General features: G+C 43.5%; 5 protein-coding genes across 5 annotated transcripts; 3 read left to right on the forward strand and 2 right to left on the reverse strand.

Annotated features, from left to right (window-relative positions):
• Window positions 1–152: 152 nt before the first annotated feature.
• O0I10_009194 (uncharacterized protein) lies at window positions 153–1824 on the reverse strand (the record flags this gene model as incomplete). The annotated part of the gene is made up of 6 exons (XM_058489191.1): window positions 153–718; window positions 775–871; window positions 926–1146; window positions 1212–1345; window positions 1401–1557; window positions 1620–1824. The coding sequence occupies 6 exons, from the start codon at window positions 1822–1824 to the stop codon at window positions 153–155; spliced, it is 1380 nt and encodes a 459-aa protein (XP_058340072.1).
• A 635-nt stretch (window positions 1825–2459) lies between these two features.
• O0I10_009195 (alpha,alpha-trehalose-phosphate synthase (UDP-forming)) lies at window positions 2460–5146 on the forward strand (the record flags this gene model as incomplete). The annotated part of the gene is made up of 7 exons (XM_058489192.1): window positions 2460–2652; window positions 2736–2859; window positions 2923–3171; window positions 3231–3712; window positions 3768–4144; window positions 4208–4816; window positions 4874–5146. 7 exons carry the CDS (start codon window positions 2460–2462, stop codon window positions 5144–5146), a joined length of 2307 nt encoding a protein of 768 aa, XP_058340073.1.
• A 244-nt stretch (window positions 5147–5390) lies between these two features.
• On the reverse strand, window positions 5391–7737 carry O0I10_009196 (uncharacterized protein; the record flags this gene model as incomplete). The annotated part of the gene is made up of 4 exons (XM_058489193.1): window positions 5391–6668; window positions 6752–7117; window positions 7197–7375; window positions 7473–7737. The coding sequence occupies 4 exons, from the start codon at window positions 7735–7737 to the stop codon at window positions 5391–5393; spliced, it is 2088 nt and encodes a 695-aa protein (XP_058340074.1).
• A 1168-nt stretch (window positions 7738–8905) lies between these two features.
• O0I10_009197 (uncharacterized protein) lies at window positions 8906–10324 on the forward strand (the record flags this gene model as incomplete). Its single annotated transcript, XM_058489194.1, has 10 exons — window positions 8906–8977; window positions 9030–9094; window positions 9158–9218; window positions 9290–9335; window positions 9394–9506; window positions 9582–9755; window positions 9823–9882; window positions 9950–10030; window positions 10098–10111; window positions 10165–10324. The coding sequence occupies 10 exons, from the start codon at window positions 8906–8908 to the stop codon at window positions 10322–10324; spliced, it is 846 nt and encodes a 281-aa protein (XP_058340075.1).
• A 900-nt stretch (window positions 10325–11224) lies between these two features.
• On the forward strand, window positions 11225–16073 carry O0I10_009198 (uncharacterized protein; the record flags this gene model as incomplete). The annotated part of the gene is made up of 9 exons (XM_058489195.1): window positions 11225–11354; window positions 11428–11627; window positions 11708–12996; window positions 13058–13182; window positions 13247–13490; window positions 13549–13798; window positions 13860–15200; window positions 15270–15663; window positions 15724–16073. The coding sequence occupies 9 exons, from the start codon at window positions 11225–11227 to the stop codon at window positions 16071–16073; spliced, it is 4323 nt and encodes a 1440-aa protein (XP_058340076.1).
• Between the last annotated feature and the right edge of the window lie 4224 nt (window positions 16074–20297).

The following is a 20297-nucleotide window of genomic DNA, read 5'->3' on the forward strand; positions in this document are numbered from 1 at the left end:
TTCTTGTTGTATCCACCTTTGTCTTTATCACTTGTGTATGTTTACTACAACTTGTTATTACCGCCCATAAAACACTCCCCCACTTTACAACATTTGTATCCAAAAAGGAACAGTAAATCTTGGGTTACACATAGATTACGCGCATGTTGCATTTATTCCATTTCATATCCTTCTTCTGCTAAATACACTGCCACAATGCGCATGCTAGCTTGTGCAACCATATCATTTTCCAGCTGGTCATCCGATGACGTATCTTGAACGAATTTGAGTAATTCCATGACGACGTTCATTGTATCCGTAAGCGCTGTTCTGATCTTGAGAAGGACTTCAGCATCCATGCCGCTGTCACGTTCCTCGTCATAATGCGAAGAAAGGTACTGGATAGCTGATTCAAGGATTTCATAGTAAATGGGAAGCATGATTTCTTGTCGCTTTTCCTTTTCTTCATCCACCTCCACTGCTTGCAAATTGTGTTCATTGAGTCGTCGATCATGGATATCATCCAAAATCACACGCGTTTCCACGGCCACAAGATGGATCAGTAGCTGAGGGAATTTGATGTCGGCTTCTGTGGCATCGGTAGTGCGATTGGAAGGCTTCTTTTCGCTACGTCGTCGAGATTGCTTGGTTTTCTTCAATGTGCCAAATAGCCAATCGGTATCAAAGTATCGAAGTAAACATGCCGTTGTCACCATGGCTTGATCTCTATACTTGTCACCTAAGCTATAGTATGAGTACACCCATTGCTTTTGTCTTTTTCATACCATAACATACCAAGCTTGGTAGTGAGTAATTGTCGAAGACCTGAACGAAGACCATCCAGCCAGCTGGATAAGTCCGATGCGTTTTCATCCTTGAATTTGCGTACAACCTTGTGATGAAGATGTCGTTAGTATACCCTCCTCTTTTCTTTTGTAAAGTATACCTCTGAAGGAAGATTAGGTAGAATACTGCTTAATAAATCGAGTGCTTCAAATTTGAGTTCATCTTGATGCTTGTCCAATAACCGAGAGAGTGCCGTGAATAATGTTGGGAGGGCGTATTTGAGTGCAGATGCCAAGCTGGGGATACGCGTTTCATGCAACAGGTGACATGCTCGGGCAAAAGTACCATGGATCAATTGTGTTCCTAGTTGTCGTTCTTTTTCTATAAAAGGGATGATGGATGTAAGTGTCATTGTGATCCTCGTGGGGACAAAGAATGTACTTTACGATTGCTCGTTTCTGCCACCAATTCCAAGATGTTTTTGAGTACATCGGGATCAAGCATGCGTACAAGGCCTTCCTTTGAAACAGCAACACACATCATGGTATGAAGCGCTTCTTGTGTTGTATCCGATGGATCACTAGTAGCTTATATTAATATCTCAACATGTTGGCATATGATTTCATGAGCCTTACTTTGCAATGAGAATGGTGGATAAACCAGGGATGCGATCAGCCATGGGTTGTGTTGCAGCCATCTTGTCATAATGAGCAAAACAAGCTAAGACATTCACAGCAATTTCTCGGAGAACATGGCCCGGTATTTGACTATCAGATCCATTGTCACTTGTATCTATCATGACATCGTTTATCAATATTCACATCATAGCCAATCCCCCCTCACTATAGACTTACTTGTACGCAATAGTCTTTCAATAAACTTAAAGTTCATGCCATCAAAGACGCGTTGCACTGACTCGGGCTCGTTTTGTTGTAAAAGGCGAGGGAGTAATAGCATACCCACAAACTTGGATTCGTCAGGTTGTGAAGGAGCGATAAGTGATAAACAACGATCGATCTCGGCCGACCGATCTTCAATGGAGCTTGTAATGTCTGTCATTGGTTGGGAGGAGGGTAGGTGTATGTGGAAGGGTATGTGCGTACTGTACAAAGGGCTGCTACCCAAAAAAGAGAAAAAGAATTTGCCAGGTATATGGTTGGCTGTGTGTTGGATTAGAGCGCGCGTCGGGGCCATTCTTCCCATTTTCACCATTGTCGGCATGATGGTGTACGACCGATCAAATCGATTGTTTCCATGGAATCACAAAGAAGTTGATGCTGTCAGGGACCTTTGTTCTCTTGCACTCACTCACTCGTTGTCTCTCTCTCATGATCTCTATCCGTTATCGCGGGAAATCTTATCCAAATTAAGTATCATTCTCCGGGCAGTTTGTAATTCTATCCGAGACCTCATCACTTTTTACATTATGTTTGTGCACACACACGCACGTTGCGCGTGTGCGTTGTCGTGGGAGGGGCCATTTCAAGAACAGGGGTTGGTTGCCATCCAATTGTTGGGTCAAAGAATAAAAGGCTGGCGGCCTTGTACAAATAAAAAGATAGAGAGGGAGCATCAACTGATTAATCTCGCGTCTTTCCCGCTCGCCTTCTTTTACACGCACACACACACACACACTTCTTTTCTTTCTTTGTTTGTTTCTCTCTCTCTCTCTTTCTTTCCCTCTACAATCCACAATGGCTTCCTCACAAGAAATGGCAAACACCAACAAGAATCTACGGCTCTTGGTGGTCTCCAACAGACTCCCTGTCACTGTTTCAAAAGACCCCACTACCAACAAGTACGATTTCAAAATGTCGTCTGGCGGTTTGGTTGCTGCATTGAGCGGTTTGAAGAAAATGATGTCGTTCACTTGGATCGGCTGGCCAGGTAACCTTATAGTTGTAGTGGTGGTAGTAGAGTTGTTCACGTTATCTTGTATTACTTACACAACAACGTACACGTGACAATAGGCAAGGACATCCCTATGGAGGATCGTAAAGATGTCGAGGATCGTTTATTACGTGAAACGTCGACCATGCCAGTATTCGTCGATCAAGAACTTGCTGATTTACATTACAATGGTTTCTCCAACAGGTATTGGGATGCATGGGGAAGGGGATTTTCTTATCACGGAAAGACACTGAACTTTATGCGTAGTATCTTGTGGCCGCTGTTCCATTACCATCCAGGAGAGATCTCGTTCAATGAAGAATGGTGGGAAGGTTATCAAAGAGTCAACCAGCAATTTGCCGATGCCATTGAACGTATCGTCGAGGACGGTGATCTCGTATGGATCCAAGATTATCATCTCATGTTGCTACCTGCCATGTTACGAAAGAAGACCAAAAAGGATATCAAGATTGGTTGGTTCCTGCACACTCCCTTCCCAAGCAGTGAGATTTACAGGTAAAATGAATGAATGGATGGGGAGTCATGAAAACATTGTATTTAACCTATCACTTTAGAATTCTACCTGTACGCAAAGAGATTCTTTTGGGTGTGCTTGAAAGCGACTTGCTGGGCTTCCACACGTACGATTATGCACGTCACTTTTTATCGTCATGTACCCGCATTCTCGGGCTTTCAACAATGCCGAATGGTGTGGAATACGAAGGAAGATACATTCACGTTGGCACTTTTCCCATTGGTATCGACCCTGACAAGTTCACTGATAATCTCAAAAACGTCCAAGTACAAGCACGTATTGCACAACTAAAGCAACGTTTCGGTGACTGCAAGTTGATTGTCGGTGTGGATCGTTTGGATTATATCAAAGGTGTTCCACAAAAGATGCATGCCATGGAAGTGTTTCTGAGTCAACATCCAGAATGGGTGGGAAAGGTCGTACTCGTGCAACTCGCTGTGCCTTCTCGTGAAGATGTCGAAGAGTACCAGCATCTGCGTAGCACAATCAATGAATTGGTGGGTCGTATCAATGGCCAATATGGTATGTAAATGTGTCTATGTGCTATAAGCAAATGGATGCTTATTCAACTTTTTAGGTACGGTGGAATTTGTCCCCATTCATTTCATGCATCGATCCTTACCATTTGATGAGCTCACTGCATTGTACGCTGCATCCGATGTGTGTCTCGTATCCTCAACACGTGATGGCATGAACTTGGTGTCGTACGAATACATTGCTTCTCAAAAGGACACCCATGGTGTTTTGATCTTATCCGAATTTGCTGGTGCTGCTCAATCATTGAATGGTTCGATTATTGTGAATCCATGGAACACTGAGGAAATGGCAAATGCCATCTATGAAGCTGTCACTATGCCCGACGACGTCCGAAAGGCCAATCATCAAAAGTTGTATCGCTATGTGACAAAGTACACGGCTGCTTATTGGGGTCTTTCTTTTGTCAATGAGCTAAGAGTAAGTACATTCAAAAGAGAGGGAGGATTTATTTTCTTATGCATGTATGTATATGTGTATTAGCGTATCAGTGAAGAATTCGGACATCGCATGTCAATCCCTGAGCTTAGCTTTGACAATGTTGTGAGCCAAGCCAAAAAGTCGACCAAGAAGAAATTGATCTTGCTGGATTATGATGGCACTTTGACAACCACACACAAGCTGCCCGAATTTGCCAAGCCATCACAAACCGTACTCGATCGATTGAAAGCCTTGGCTGCACAACCTGATACTTTTGTGTACATTTTATCTGGACGTGGTCGAAAGCACTTGGATGCATGGTTTGATTCGACAGGCGTGGGCTTATCAGCAGAACACGGTTGTTTTTACAAGCATCCTGCCAATATTCGTGACAAGATTGATCCAGCAGCGAGTGCAGCACGTGACGGCAAGGTGATCAAGGAATTGGATGGCAAATGGTATTGCTTGGTGGAACAAATTGATCCCACTTGGAAAGAAACGATTCGACCCTTGTTCCAACACTACACAGAGCGCACCCCTGGTTCCTTTATCGAAGAAAAGGAAATCAACCTTACATGGCATTATCGTAACGCTGATCCCGAATTTGGAAGCTGGCAGGCCACAGAGTTGCAGGTCAATTTGGAAAAGTTATTGAGTCACATGGCACTCTCGGTAGGTGGATGATGACCTTCTTGTTGTTGCTATTGAAACTAACCTGGTTGTTAATAGATTGTGTTGGGTAACAAGACATTGGAACTTCGACCTTCATCCATCGACAAGGCTACCGCTGTGCGTCATATTCTCAAGGACTTAGAGCTACCAAGCATTGATTTCATTCTCTGCGTGGGAGATGGCAAGACCGACGAGGTGGTATTCAGCTTGCTCAATGATATTCCTCATTCCATTACCAGCACCGTTGGCAAGAAACAAACCGAGGCACACAATTACATACCAAATGTTGACATGGTGAACAACCTTTTGGATCAACTCGGCAACATTTAAGACTAGTCATCCGCCGCGTGAGCATTGTACACACACACACACACACATCCGTTTTACATCCCATGATCATTTTTCTCATCATGTTACAAAATACAATTTATATTCACTCCCATGTAGCCAATAGGAAAATATTCTTAAACGTGTGTGCATATGTAGTAGAGTGGAGGAAGATCATTTACAAGAAGGGAAAGGAAAGGAAAGTGATGAGAGGGGGAAAGAGCATAAAGGAAAACATGTCATCTGTTTAGAGAAAATTGGTTGTGGTAGTAGTGGTTGGTATGAAATCATTACTATCCATGGGAAGAAATGTGTTGTTGTCCTTGTTGGATGATAGTGATGTCAAGAGCTCAGGTGAAGATATGGAAAAGTACGAGGCTGGGGATGATTCAGCGGGCGTGGTTGCCAATGTTAGAGCAGGTGATGCAAGGCCGTTATTATTGTTGTTGTTGTTGGTGGTGGATGCTGTTGTTGAAGGTGACGAAAGCATAAAGTCCCATGGTGATGTTGTTGGAGTGGGTGATGATAGAATTTGATTCATCGATGATGATGGTAATAATAAAGGTGATGAAGATGGATGTCGTGGCTGCTGCTCAGGAGGCAACCAACTGTTAAAATCAAACCATTGGCTATCGCGAATAAAAACTTGCTGACGTTCATTGTCATGTTGTAATGGCGTTGATTGTTGCACCAAGTCGAATGGGAAAACTTGGCCTGAAGTACCACAATGACTTTCAAGTAATCGGTCAAAGCTGGCTTGGGTGATTTGTAATGCATCAGCTGCTCGACGCAAAATACGCACGCTTTTGTCAAGATTATTCTGTGCAGTAAGGCCTTCCTTTTTAATCCTATCCACATGGATCGAGGTTGCCATGGTGAGCGAGATACCGAACAAATTGTAAAGGTAGGCTGATTCCTGTTCTTGCTCAGCCAAATGAACCATCGTGTTGGCTGCCATGATACGACTAGGCGGGTGCATCAAGATGAGCATCGTATAGTACAACATGTGAAGGATACGTGCAATAGGCGTCTCCTTGCCAAATTCCAAATAGGATGGTAAATGAACAAGCCATTCAGTCAAGGCACCATGTAATTGTTGTGGGGTTGATGTTGATTGTTGATGCATCTCTCTCAGGATGTGTGCAAGTTTGATCATCTCACCAAAGTTGGAAATCTGCAAGGCTGATTCAAAAGACTCGGATTCACCTACTGCTGTTGCAAAACGTTGGTGGCGTTGATCGATTGCATATAGCTGGCAATCTTCGAGACGTGGTTGTTCGGGATATCGTTGGTACAAGTCATGATGATATTGTTCACCGGTACATATAGCTAACCACTGATCCATTGTATAAATGACACAGAGGGCACGATGCATCAATTCGTTATGCACAATGGAATGGCCATCACTCGTAGTAGCAGATGACAGCAGGCGTGGTAAGAAATGGTTAGCCAAATGGCGACGTAGGGTGTTGCATTGTGTCAGATTCCCTGAAAGATAAGCACCCCAGCACATGATGGCCATAGCCTAAAACATGCCATATTGAATATTATGCCATGTGAGATATAACGTGTGTCATGTTTGTTTGTGCATCATCATTATCATCATACCTGAACCGTGGGCAGCAACAGAAAATGGCCCGCCGATGACCCGGCGTCATCAGACATCTCCATACACAGCAACTCTTGACACTTGTCAAACCATGCGTTACTTGCACGATGTTCACAAAGGTATCGGCTTCCTAGTGCATAAACGGCGTAACGTAAAAGTAATGCTTTTTGGTTTGATGTTGCTGCTGGATCTCCGATCGTAGTAAGCAGGTCGTGTATAAAGTGATGCTTGGATAGGATTGGAAACAAAACATTAAAGTACTTGAAAAAGCTTCGTGTCCATCGTAGCGCCTGATCGACATTGGGCACATTCTTCCCACCACCGTTATCAGCGGCACAAGGCTGAGTAAATGTTTCTTGGCTGCCCTATACAGATACATACACAAAAGGACCTTATCAGTGATCTGATTTCTCACACACACATGTATACAAATACAACACGTACAGCATACCGCCATTTGGTTTGGGAATTCACAGTGCTTGAAACCATACTAAGAATGGGATTACTACATTGCTCTTGTTGTTGTAGCTGCTGATCTTGTTGTTCTTGTAAAGAAGATGATGAAGATGTAGGGTCATTGTTGATGACGGGAGTATGATGGTGATGATGCTCATTGTTGCATACTACAAGAAAGAAATGCAGCTTGTACCCAACGATTTTCTTTTTTTGGAAGAGGAGGTACACCATTGTGTAGAATATAGAAAAAGATGGGAGCGTTACCTTTTCCCAATAGAGATTTGATGCGATGTGCACGATTATTGATGATCTCGACATGGCCTTTGGGAGGACCTCTCTTTTTAGGTGGATCCGAATATTGGCAATCGATGCCCATAGCATGGCAGCGTGCACATGTCGGCTGAACACCATTGCACTTGACCTTTTTCTTTCGGCACACAATACATGCTAACGTCACCTTGACCCTTCGAGATGATGCTGTTTTCTTGTTGTTGTTGTTGTTATTGGATGCTTTTGTAAAGGACTTCATTTCTCGGATGATAGGTACAGAAAAGCAAAAGAAAAAAAGACAAACAAAGAAAAAGAGAAAGAAGAGGAAGAGTAATGTGTGTGTGAGAGGAAGGGAAACAACCCAGTGCACGGGAAGAAACGTCTTGTGTGATTGCAATAAATATATCCACGGAACAAGTTCACCGATGCGTGAGTGATTTAAGTCGAGTAATGTGGTGCATGCTTGCTTTACCCGCCAGGGGTTGTTTCCTGATGATGGCTGGCATAGCATAATGTGATTGGTGTTTTTCCCTTTCCGCGGAGGGAAAGTGGCCCTGCACGCATTGTGTATTGTATAACCCTGATGTAAGAAGAAAGGCGGTTCTAGTACCTCTTCTTCTTCCCGCTCTCTTATTTTCTTCAAAACGTGGGGGCCACAATAAGAAACTCCTCCCCGGTCATCGATCAAGTACGTACATGGGGATAGTTTTGTTAGCATCCTGCTGCTAACAAGCTCAGATGATGAAGAATAGTAATGCTTTTATCACACATGATGATACACCCTCCAAACAGCTCATAAGCTAGTGTATGTAAATAAAGCAGTGGGCATAGATCGCCTTTGCATCTTGTGTGCTCATCTATACATGCGACTAAATTCTGTAATGCCGAGCCCTGTGGTTGTGTTTCTATATACATTACACGCATGATCGTCGTTTTTTATCTTCCCCAAAAAGTTTGCACAACACCAATGTACCAATACTATCGGCTCATGAAACGATAAAAAGAAAGACATTGTGGGGTAAGCTCCGTACTACCTAAAATGCGTCGTGCTACCTAAACCTCAACGTAACCTTCCTTTTTGCCAACAGAAGCATTGATTGATTCATTCTCGATACATTGATCCATCATCATGGTTCAGCTCTTTTTTTAGAGTTGTCTTCTTGCTTTGGGATCTAATAATATGACAATGCTTTTACTTTTAATGTCCTTGTCATTCATCTTTTTTTGCTACATGCATGTGGATGGATGGTTGTGTGTTGTGTGTATCCATAACGTGTCTCGACCCCAGCATTTAAAATAGTAGCCAAGCAACTGTAGAGCACAGCACGCCATAAAGTTGCACGCATTGGCCGCACCCAAGAATAAAGTCCGCAGTACTACCTCGACCCTTTGCCGCCGTATCTTTCACCCACACCTCATTTCTGCCCATGGCCTCCTTTCAAGATCTCTTGGCCGACATTAGCTGGCCATGGCAGCTTATCTCGGACATTATCGGTTGGGTAGGTCACCTCACACACGCATTGCACTGCTTTGCTTAACGACATTGTCTAGGTTTACTTTCTCGCATGGTCCATTAGCTTTTACCCCCAAGCCATTCTCAACTATCGACGCAAGAGGTAGGCCACCATTATAACATGGGCATGTAGATACAACGGCTCATATCGTTTTATTCTATCCAGTGTGCAAGGCTTGTCTATGGACTTTTTATACTTCAATGTGCTTGGCTTCTTTTGCTACTCGGTATGGGTTTGAGCCTTATCGCTGGGCTGGATGTTGCCAATGGACGACTCACAGGATGATGATGGTGATAGGTGTTCAATTTATCATTCTTTTTGAGCAAAGAGATCCAAGATGAATGTAAGGACATGAAGGGATTCCAATCACGCGCATATGTGTTGACACGTTTTTTATATAGATCGTGAGAGGAACAATGGCCAAAATAACCTCGTCCGCACCAATGACGTCTTCTTTGCCGTTCACGCATTTCTCATATCGTCGTTTACATTGACCCAGACGTTTATGTATACGGTAAGTAGACCTTGGCCAAAAGGAGAAGGAGTTGGTTGGGCTGATGATGAGTAATCAATCCATGGTATGATATAGAAAGATGAAGGCCAAAAGATATCATCTCCAGCAAAGCTTTTGATATGCGCTTCCATCATCGGTGCATTCCTCTTCACCTTGGCCGTCGAATTCCAATTTGCCATGTGGATCGATCTCATGTACTATCTCAGCTATGTCAAGCTTCTGGTCAGCATTATCAAGTATTTGCCTCAGGTAACAATGAAATGGTGTGATAGGGTGACGCCATGGCGTGCATTGACACGAAAATGAAAAATTATAGGCTTGGATCAACTTCCGACGCAAATCCACCGTGGGCTGGAGTATCCACAATATTCTATTGGTAAGCTTTTTGCTGTTGTAGCTATAGGTAAAATACCAGGATTACTCATCATGTCCACGTGTGATAGGATTTCACGGGTGGCACCCTTTCTGTGGCACAACTACTTTTGGATTCGTATCTCAGTGGAGATTGGAGTGGTGTTTCTGGGGTAAGTGGTGGTATATGTGTGTTGTTGGATATAGAACATCTTTTCTTACGTACGCTATTCGATTTAGGATCCTGTCAAGTTGTAAGTTGTTTATATTATTGAAGGGAGTGGGATACTAACAAGATGGGTGATAGTGGTCTCGGCTTTGTATCCATTGCATTTGATCTGCTTTTCATGACTCAGCATTATATCTTGTACCGTGATCGCACCGACTACTATCTCAGCTCAGTGGACGAAGAACGACGACGGCTCATTGTTGAAGGACGTGTCCCCCGAGAAGAGGATGTAGAATAGCAACATATACCAAATCTATCAAATACAGCAATCCGTTACGTAGACTTTTTGTGCAGAAACAAGCTATTGCATAAAGCGACTACCAAACTTGGATCAGTTAACGTATGCGACTTCTATATTGGGTTGGATTGTGTCACATGAAGCAACGTGCGTTGCGGTGATGGTACATGTCAGGATCAGAAAATTTTCATGAGAATGGGATCAATGGCACACACACACCATGTACACCTACATTTCGAATCCTGGGGCAATGGCAATATCGTACAGGCGACGATAAAAGTAAGCGAGATGGGCGAAAAAGGCAAAAAAACGCGATCCATTGATGAATAAGCGATAGGATGTTGGACAATGTCGATCGTGCGACCCAAGATAGGGAATCAACAAAAAGTTGCTGCGTCGTCGGCGTCTATTGGCAATGGAAAGGTGAGGAAACACTTGATACTGTTTACTGCAATATGCTTCGTAAGCTAACTTTCCTTGTTTGGTTTCAATGGGGGTCAACGTTTGTTTCACAGATGGGCTGTTCCGTTGTTGCTCCGCTTGATGGCGCAATTGAAACGATTGCCGTGGCTTATGGACATCAATGTATTCTACTACGCTACTACCCATTGGATCTTGTATCGATGACAACAATCTTCATCGCAATTGAAATCACATGTATGTATACGATTTTCGAATTAAGCATTGCATGCATGTGTTAATCATCAAGTGTATAGATCGGCAATCCCGATAGTGGGTCAAGGCACACCCGACTGTATTAATATGCAATCGCCGTTTTGTGAAACACAGCGTCCTAGATCAAAATCACTGCATTTGTAAGCAACCACGATGTTATATAAATACGGCATCTCACACGACATTTATTTTCTTCTTCATAGATCTTTCATCTCTACGCTACAAATGACTGATCCACACCGGCGAGGAGACTCCCCGTCAGACGCCGATTCCAGTGACGAGACTATCATCTACACCTTCGATCAACAACATTCAACGTATGGTGAAGCTGATGCCGATGCCGTATCCATCAAAGGTATATATATCAAATCAAGGGTCACCTATCTTTTTTCTATAACACAGCTCACACATGCAATTGGATACTATAGGTGCCGTTGAAGAATATGAAGAAGTGCAACGTGAATTGTCGAGGATTAGTCGAGCGCAAACGAATGAAAACGATGCTGAAAAGGGCGCGGTGGAAGAGTTCAATTTGACCGAATTCTTGAGCGGCATGTCTAGCGAGGCTCAACAAGCAGGCACTAAACCCAAACATCTTGGCTTGATCTGGAAGAACTTGACAGTTGAGGTACTTTTCGATTTCCGACCGCAACAACTTTTCTCCGTTGCCTCACTTATCCAACTCACTCACATCATCATCTAATATAGGGTCTAGGCGCTGATGCACATACAATCCCCACTTTGCAAAGCCAAATTCTTCGAGTGCTTCAACCATGGAAGTTCTTTGGCATCGGTTTGGGTGGTAGCAAAAAGACTATTTTGCATGGCCTTACTGGATTTGTCAAAGAAGGCGAGATGATGTTGGTGCTTGGTCGTCCTGGTGCAGGCACAACTACGTTACTCAAGGTGCTTGCCAACCTACGTGGCTCCTATACCCGTATCGACGGTGATGTCAGCTATGGTGGCATTGATCATGATACATTTGCCAAACGCTATCGTGGCCAAGTCGCTTACAACGAGGAAGAAGATCAGCATTATGCCACTCTCACCACTAAGCAGACATTACAACTTGCTTTGCGTACCAAGACTCCTGGCAACAGACTTCCAAATGAATCCAAAGAAGACTTTGTTGACAAGATTTTATACATGCTTGGCAACATGCTTGGTCTCACCAAGCAAATGAACACTCTTGTTGGCAATGCTTTCGTCCGTGGTCTCTCTGGTGGCGAACGCAAGCGTCTTTCCATTGCAGAAGTTATGACGACACAAAGCTCTATAAACCTATGGGATGGCAGTACACGAGGCCTTGATGCAGCATCAGCATTGGATTATGTTCGTTCCTTGCGTATTATGACCGACATTTTCAAAAAGACGACCGTTGCCACCCTCTATCAAGCATCAAACAGCATCTTCAATCTCTTTGACAAGGTTCTTTTATTGGATCAAGGCTATTGCATTTATTTTGGTCCTATCAATCAAGCCAAGGCGTACTTCGAAGATCTTGGTTTCTATTGTCCACCTCGCAAATCCACTCCCGATTTCTTGACAGGCCTTTGTAATCCATTGGAGCGTGAAGTACGACCAGGGTTCGAAGACAAGGTCCCTCAATACGCATCCGATTTCCAAGATCGCTATTATGCATCCGACATTTACAAGAACATGATGACACAGCTGGAGGCTTATGAGCAACACATCCATGAGGAGAAGCCTGCTGCATTGTTTGAAGAAGCTGTACGAGAAGAACACCAAAAGCGTGCACCCAAGAGCGACCCATTCACCGCATCATTTTATCAACAAGTGAAGGCGCTCACCATTCGACAATTCCATTTATTGATCAAGGATCGTGATGCATTGATTTCCCGATACGGCACGGTTTTTACTTTGGCATTTATTTGTGGTTCTTGCTTTTACAACGTCCCACTTGATTCTGGAGGTGCTTACTCTCGTGGAGGTGCATTGATGATGACTACGATTTTCAACACCATGGTGTGCCAAAGGTAAAGCTTCTACCACTACATGGAATGATCTGTTAACTAATTTCGTTGTCATACTATATAGTGAGTTGATTTCCTTTGTAGAAGGAAGATCCATCCTTGAAAAGCACAAGCATTTCGCCATGTACCGCCCGTCTGCATTCTACTTGGCTCAAGTTATTATGGATGTACCATTCGCTCTCTTCCAAGGTATGCAGTGTGACGGCAATGCCGCATTTTAATCACACGTAGACTAACTATGGATCTTTTTCAGTTTTCATTTATGAGATTATTGCCTACTTCCTTATGGGTCTTGCATTGGATGCTGGTCGTTTCTTTTCGTTCTTTATCACCATGTTCTTCATTATCATGACAATGAACGGCTTCTTCCGACAAATCGGTGCCATCACTACCAACTTTTTCTTGGCTGGTCAAGCTGCCAACATTTTGTACACTCTTGTCTTGATGAACTCGGGCTACTTTATGCCAAAAGCTACAATGCATCCTTGGTTTTCTTGGTATGTTCATTGTTATTGTAATTGTATGCTCATGTAACTTACCGTACTTCTATTTTAGGATCTACTGGGTCAACCCAATCGCGTATGGCTATAAGGCTATTTTGATCAATGAGATGAAAGGACAAGTCTATCCATGCGAACAAGTGGGTCAATCGGTTCCACAAGGCCCTGGTTACCAGGATTGGGCTCACAGGGTGTGCACAATGCAAGGAAGCCGTCCAGGTCAAAGCTATGTGCTTGGAGACGACTATTTGCGTGACTACCTTAGCTACGAACCATCTCAACAATGGGCTCCTGATTTTGTTGTGGTAAGTACATATGATCCTATATTTCGTTGTCATGGAAACAGCTTTTAACATCTAAATTTAGGTTATTGGCTTCTTTTTGCTCTTCACCTTGACTACCGCCCTTTGCATGGAGTACATCAGCAGCAGTGCTAGTGGATCCCTCACCAAGCTTTATTTGCCTGGCAAAGCTCCCAAGCCTCGTACACGTGAAGAAGAAGATGAAAGACGTCAACGTCAACAAGAACTTACAAGCAAGATGGAATCTATTTCTACTGGTGTCACCTTCTCCTGGAGCAACTTGAATTACAGCGTGCCTTTCAAGGGTGGTCCTCTTCAATTGCTCAATGATGTTTCTGGTATTGTCAAGCCTGGTCACCTTACTGCATTAATGGGTTCTTCTGGTGCTGGCAAAACCACCTTATTGGATGTATTGGCACGCCGCAAGACCATTGGCAAAGTTGATGGCAAGATTTATCTTAATGGTGAAGCATTGATGAGTGACTTTGAACGTATCACTGGCTATTGTGAGCAAATGGATATCCATCAACCAGCGGTCACTGTTCGTGAAGCGATGCAATTCTCGGCCTATTTGCGACAAGATGCTAATGTTCCCAAGTCTGAAAAGGATGACTATGTTGAGCAAATCATTCAACTGCTCGAGATGGAAGATATCGCTGATGCTCAAATTGGTGAGGTTGGACGTGGCACTGGTATTTCTATCGAGGAACGCAAGCGTCTTACTATTGCCATGGAATTGGTTGCCAAGCCCAAGCTACTCTTTTTGGATGAACCCACCTCTGGATTGGATGCACAATCATCATACAACATTGTTCGCTTTATTCGCAAGCTAGCTGATGCTGGATGGCCTGTACTTTGCACTATTCATCAACCTTCATCGATCCTCTTTGAGCATTTCGATCATTTGCTACTCTTGGTACGTGGTGGTCGTACAGCATACCATGGTGAAATTGGCAAGGATGCTCGCACTATGATTGATTACTTTGAGTCGCATGGTGGTCCTCGTTGTTCCCCTGATGCCAATCCTGCTGAATACATTCTTGAAGTCGTTGGCGCTGGTACAGCAGGCAAGGCGAAACGCGATTGGGCTGATGTATGGGCCAATTCAAACGAAGCCAAGGCATTGAAAGAAGAACTTGATGCTATTGAAAGCACAGCTATTCAGCAACCCAACCGCAAGGCTTTGACGTATGCAACCTCGTTCTGGAACCAATTCTATCTTGTCAACAAGCGTATGACTTTGGTGTATTGGCGTTCTCCTGATTACAACTTAGGTCGATTCTTGTCGTTGATGGCTCTCTCTCTTATCAATGGTTTCATGTATTGGAAGTTGGATTACTCGACATCGGGCATGCAAAATCGTATCTTTGCTATCTTTGCAAGCTTTTTGATGGGCTATACTTTGGTAGGTTGACACGCAATGGATGACACACACAATGAATGTAGATACTAATTGCCACTTTTTATGCTATAGATTGTTGTCGCACAACCCAAATTCATGACTGAGCGTTTATACTTCCGCCGCGAATATGCATCTCGTTTCTATGGATGGTTGCCATTTGCCCTGTCAGCTGCTCTCGTCGAGGTGCCCTATATCATTGTCCTCAGTGCTTTCTACATGTTTGGTTTCTATTGGACTACAGGCCTTGTCAATACTTCCGAAGCAGCAGGTTACTTTTACATCATGCAAGTTGTTTTCGTCACGTGGTCTGTGACCCTTGGTTTTGTAATTGCTGGTTTCTCGGAAAAGCCAAACATGGCCGCTGTTTTGAATCCCCTCATTATCGCCACTCTCGTGTTGTTCACTGGTCTTATGCAGCCAGAGTCAACAATGCCACATTTCTGGAGCTCCTGGATGTATTGGGTTGGTAAGTAAACATTGCCCTTTATTGGAATCTACAAGATTACTTACGTATGGGTACCTATAGATCCGCTCCATTATTTCGTTGAAGGATTGACAGTGAATGAAATGTCGGACCTCCCTATTATTTGTGGTGATCGTGATCTTGTCAAGTTCCCACCACCTGCAGGACAAACATGTGGCGAGTACATGGCTGACTTTTTCAACTCTGGTGTCTCCGGATATCTTGACAATCCAAATGCAACAGACATGTGTGGCTATTGCAGCTTCCAATCGGGTGAGGAGTATTATAGCTTACAATTTGGCTGGTCGGCTGCCAACAAGTGGCGTAATCTTGGTATCATTGCTGGTATCACTGGATTCAATATCCTCGTCTTTTTCGGCCTCTGCTACTTGAAGCGCACAGCTCGCCGATAAGCTCATTGCGCTGTATACCATCACATCTCCTTTTTAATAATCGTACTAGTTCCATTACCTATATATAGTCACATCCCAATCACTTGTACAATTTCTCGCATCAATATCCTTACAAATACAGTGGCATTTATAGAAAATCTCGATTCATGAACAATGTATGATAATATGTAATCATGCAGCATCCCAAAAGTCAAGGCCGATTCGATCCACTTGTAATAAGTAATGTATTTGGTGAGAAAATGGCTCCCCTTTTATTGGTCACTAGCTATGTTGTAGACTGCATAGGCCATCGATCAATCCAGTTGTTGCACTTGGATTCCAATATTGCATCATGCTACTTTTTCATCGCCCGCCGTAATCATTAAAGTCTGTTACAACGTTGTTGACAAGATCCAATCTAAAGAAAAGGGGAGGTGAGTTATACAATCGAATACTTCCTTTGTTCAAGACACAATGAATCAATCGGATCCTTTCTCTCCTGTTCTTTGTGCTTTATCACACCATCATGTGTACTTTTACAATCCTGAATAAATCTTTCTACAATACAATGATGCATTGAGTGTCCACACATGGTGAGGTCTTAACACTATAACACTTGGAAATGGTCTGCTAACAAAATGTCGTAATCACTAAAGTAACCTTTAATCCAGCAACATTCAACAAGAGATAAGATGAGGGGTACAACGAATTGCTTTAGCGAGGGAGATACATCGATTTGAGGGTTCTATCCTTTGACCGTGGGTTATGCAAAAGTGGATGGATGAATGAACGAGAGGTTGCACTTGATGTGTGGTGGCGAATAATGGAGTTGGATGATAGGGGCTGTACGTGGTTGACAGGTTGCACCGAGTACGTTGATAGTGGCTGCCATGGGATAGTCTGCAAAGGACGATCATTGGATGCGTAAATCGTTCAGCGTGATAGCCTCATGGCATAGAGGTCGAGTCGAAAACGGGATGCACTCTTTTCCCATGTATTGTGTATATCCAATTCCTTCCATCCCATATACCAAATTAATATCCATATCCATATCCATATCCATATCCACAAGAAGTCGTATGTATTGAACAAAGTTGCTACTCGTAAATAAAGCTGCTTGTATATGATGGCTATCTGCTGCTCACGTAACAAAGGCCATAAGACAAGTTGCTGCAAGGGAAGGACGCTGTTTAAGACAATGGTGTAAAGGCCCTTGCTAATAGCGATTGCTGGAATGAACGCTGTTACGATTGGTTTTGGTAGAGGAGTGTGCAAGAGCGTGTGTTGTGTCACGACAGACGTGTGTTGTAGAAGAGTGACAAGAAGGATGGTATACACGCCATGAACTTGCCATCCACTCAAAGACGTTCGGATCAAGACAATCGTAGGATTGGCATGGTGGATTGAAGCAGGGCAATCGTTCGCATGGTGGTGGTTGTACTTGATTGGGCAAGCAGATGAGAATGTGAGGAAGAGGCAAGAAGCCACGAGCGGAAGAAGTGGGAATTAAATGCAGGTTGAATTGACATTTCTTTGTTTGAGCGCTGCTCAATCAAATCTTCTCGGATCATGCAAGTTGAAAGATGGGGATGATGGGCTGGAGCAGGACAATCGTTCACATGCATTGGATTGGGCAACAATGGAGAATGGGAGGAATGGGCTATCAAGTGGCAGTTTACAAATAACTTACCAATTTGATTCTTCTGATATTGGATGATGTTTCTGTGTTTGAGCGTTTTTCAGTCAAATCTCATCGGATCAAGAAAGTTGAAGGATGGGGATGATGAGCTGGAGCAGGACAATCGTTCACATGCATTGTTTTGGGTAAAAAGGGTGAATGGGAGGACTAAGGTTATTAGCTGGCATTTTGAACTGTTCCTAAATAGTGTACAAGAATCATGCATCGCCTGTGCTGAATGACTCAAGTTACACAAACACGCCCTCTGCATCTTTTGTTCTATTATAGTCATACTACTTTACATTAAACAACAAAATCCGAATGGCGACGTTTTTGGTCTGCACCTTTCCCACACCGCATCATTACGGTTCTTTGGCGCCTTCATCACCTTCGAATACCATGTCGAGCACGTCTACATCACCTTGCTCCCACCATCGCCCCTTCACCACTTTGTCATATCTGTCAATCAGCCAACATTCCTGGTTTACAACCCATTGAGGATGACAAGCATTTTTTCTTCTCATGTCCATTCATTCAACCCTTTTGGCGTCGTTTATTCGATCACTACATCCCCTGCACAGGTCCCATATCATGGGATCACATCAAACTTTGAACCCCCTCTCATCCTTCCGCCGTGGTATACCTCCTTTCCTCTCTTTTCGTGTTTTTGGTAGCCTGTGGTGTTTGGGGCTGTATGGCGATGCCGCTTAGGACTTCATATACCAAGAAACCCCTATCAATAGAAGACCATCTTTTACGCTCGCATACACTCTCATTGAACGTTCCGTTCTCCAAGGCCACTGTACGTTCCCCTACATAATTTTTTTCTCTTTTCATATTAATGCATCTTATATTGACGCGGAATAAAACATACACTACAAATTTACATTAAACAAAAGACCACTTCTCATATAGCATCACGCTTACAAACATAAAAGGTGCCTGTATCTCCAAACTTTACAATCAAGCGTGGGCTCTACAATAGATCAACGTGCTCGTCGGGGTCAAAGGGAGATCTTGTGTCAAGTATGAAGTTCATCGTGGGCAATCTGAATTTCGCAATGTCGCTACCAGCCAAACTGGATCCGGGAGCTCAACCTCTTTCGACGACGACCAAAAAATATTTTTGGGCTGTTTGCGACATTGAACGCGAAACTTTCACATAAAGTGCTGTTGGCCAAGCCGAGCCCATTGCTGCTGTAATAAAAAGCCCACGTTTCATTGTAAAGTTCGGAGATACAGGCACCTTTATGTTGTAAGTGTGATGCTATAAGAAGAGTGGTCTTTGTTCATTGCCAAGTAGGTGGACCCTGGCAAGAGCAAAAGATGCAGATGGTCGTGTTGTGTAACACAGCTACGTTTGCATGACTGGAGAGGATGGAAGGATGATACTGTATACTGTGACAAAAGCCCGTACATTGCGAGAGCTAACAGCCATTTCTTCACAATAGCCACTGTTGTCCACTCTATGACATGTGAGCGATTCTCCTGCTTCAGACATTCATTTCCATTGATTGGATTATGTTGATCCGAGTTGATTTGACCGAGATACAGCCAAAGAGGGATTACATCAATCCACACATCTAACCATGCTCTATGTTGCTCAACTGAAGTAACCTTGTATGAGCGTAGCTCAACCGATCAACTCGGATCAACATAATCCAATCATGGAAATGAATGTCTGAAACGGGAGAATCGTTCCACTGTCATAGAATGGGCAACATTGCCATTGTGAGGAAGCTGGCTGTTGCTCGAATGTATGGGATATTGTCAATAGTATACAGTATCATCACTCCATCCTTCCTAGTCGGGCGGTAGCTGAGTTGCACAAAGAGGCCTCCCTCTGCATCTTTTGCTCTGCCAGGGTCCAACGACTTGACATTGAACAAAGACCGCTCTTCATATAGCATCATGCTTACAGCATAGTAAAAACATAAAGGTGCCTGTATCTCCAAACTTTACAATCAAACGTGGGGTTTTATTTGAGCAATATTGTCGTCGGGGTCAAAGGAATCTTGTGTTAAAGTATGAAGTTCATCGTGGGCAATCCCAGATTTCGCAATGTCGCTACCAGCCAAACTGGATCCGGGGCTCAACCTCTTTCGACGACGATCAAAAAAATATTTTTTGGGCTAGTTGCGACATTGAACGCGAAACTTTCACACAAGGTGCAGTTGGCCAAGCCGAGCACATTGCTCTAATAAAAACCCCACATTTCATTGTAAAGTTTGGAGATACAGGCACCTTTATGTTTGTAAGCGTGATGCTATATGAAGAGTGGTCTTTGTTCATTGTCAAGCAGGTGGACCCTGGCAGAGCAAAAGATGCAGAGGGTCGTGTTGTGTAACACAGCTACGTTTGCATGAATGGAAGGGTCAATGTATAATTACTTTATGGATCATCTAGGAACAGGCATGTATTGCTAGCTAACGGCCACTTTTATCCAATCATCATTGTTGCGAGATCCACTGCATGGGAACGATGCCCCTGCTCCAGACATTCATTTCCGTGATTAAAGTAGGTTGATCCGAGCTGATTTGACTGAGCTGCGGTCAAAGAGAAGTCCA

This window comes from Lichtheimia ornata, assembly GCF_029851405.1.
Source record: "Lichtheimia ornata isolate CBS 291.66 chromosome Unknown scaffold00052, whole genome shotgun sequence".
NCBI lineage: Eukaryota > Fungi > Mucoromycota > Mucoromycetes > Mucorales > Lichtheimiaceae > Lichtheimia > Lichtheimia ornata.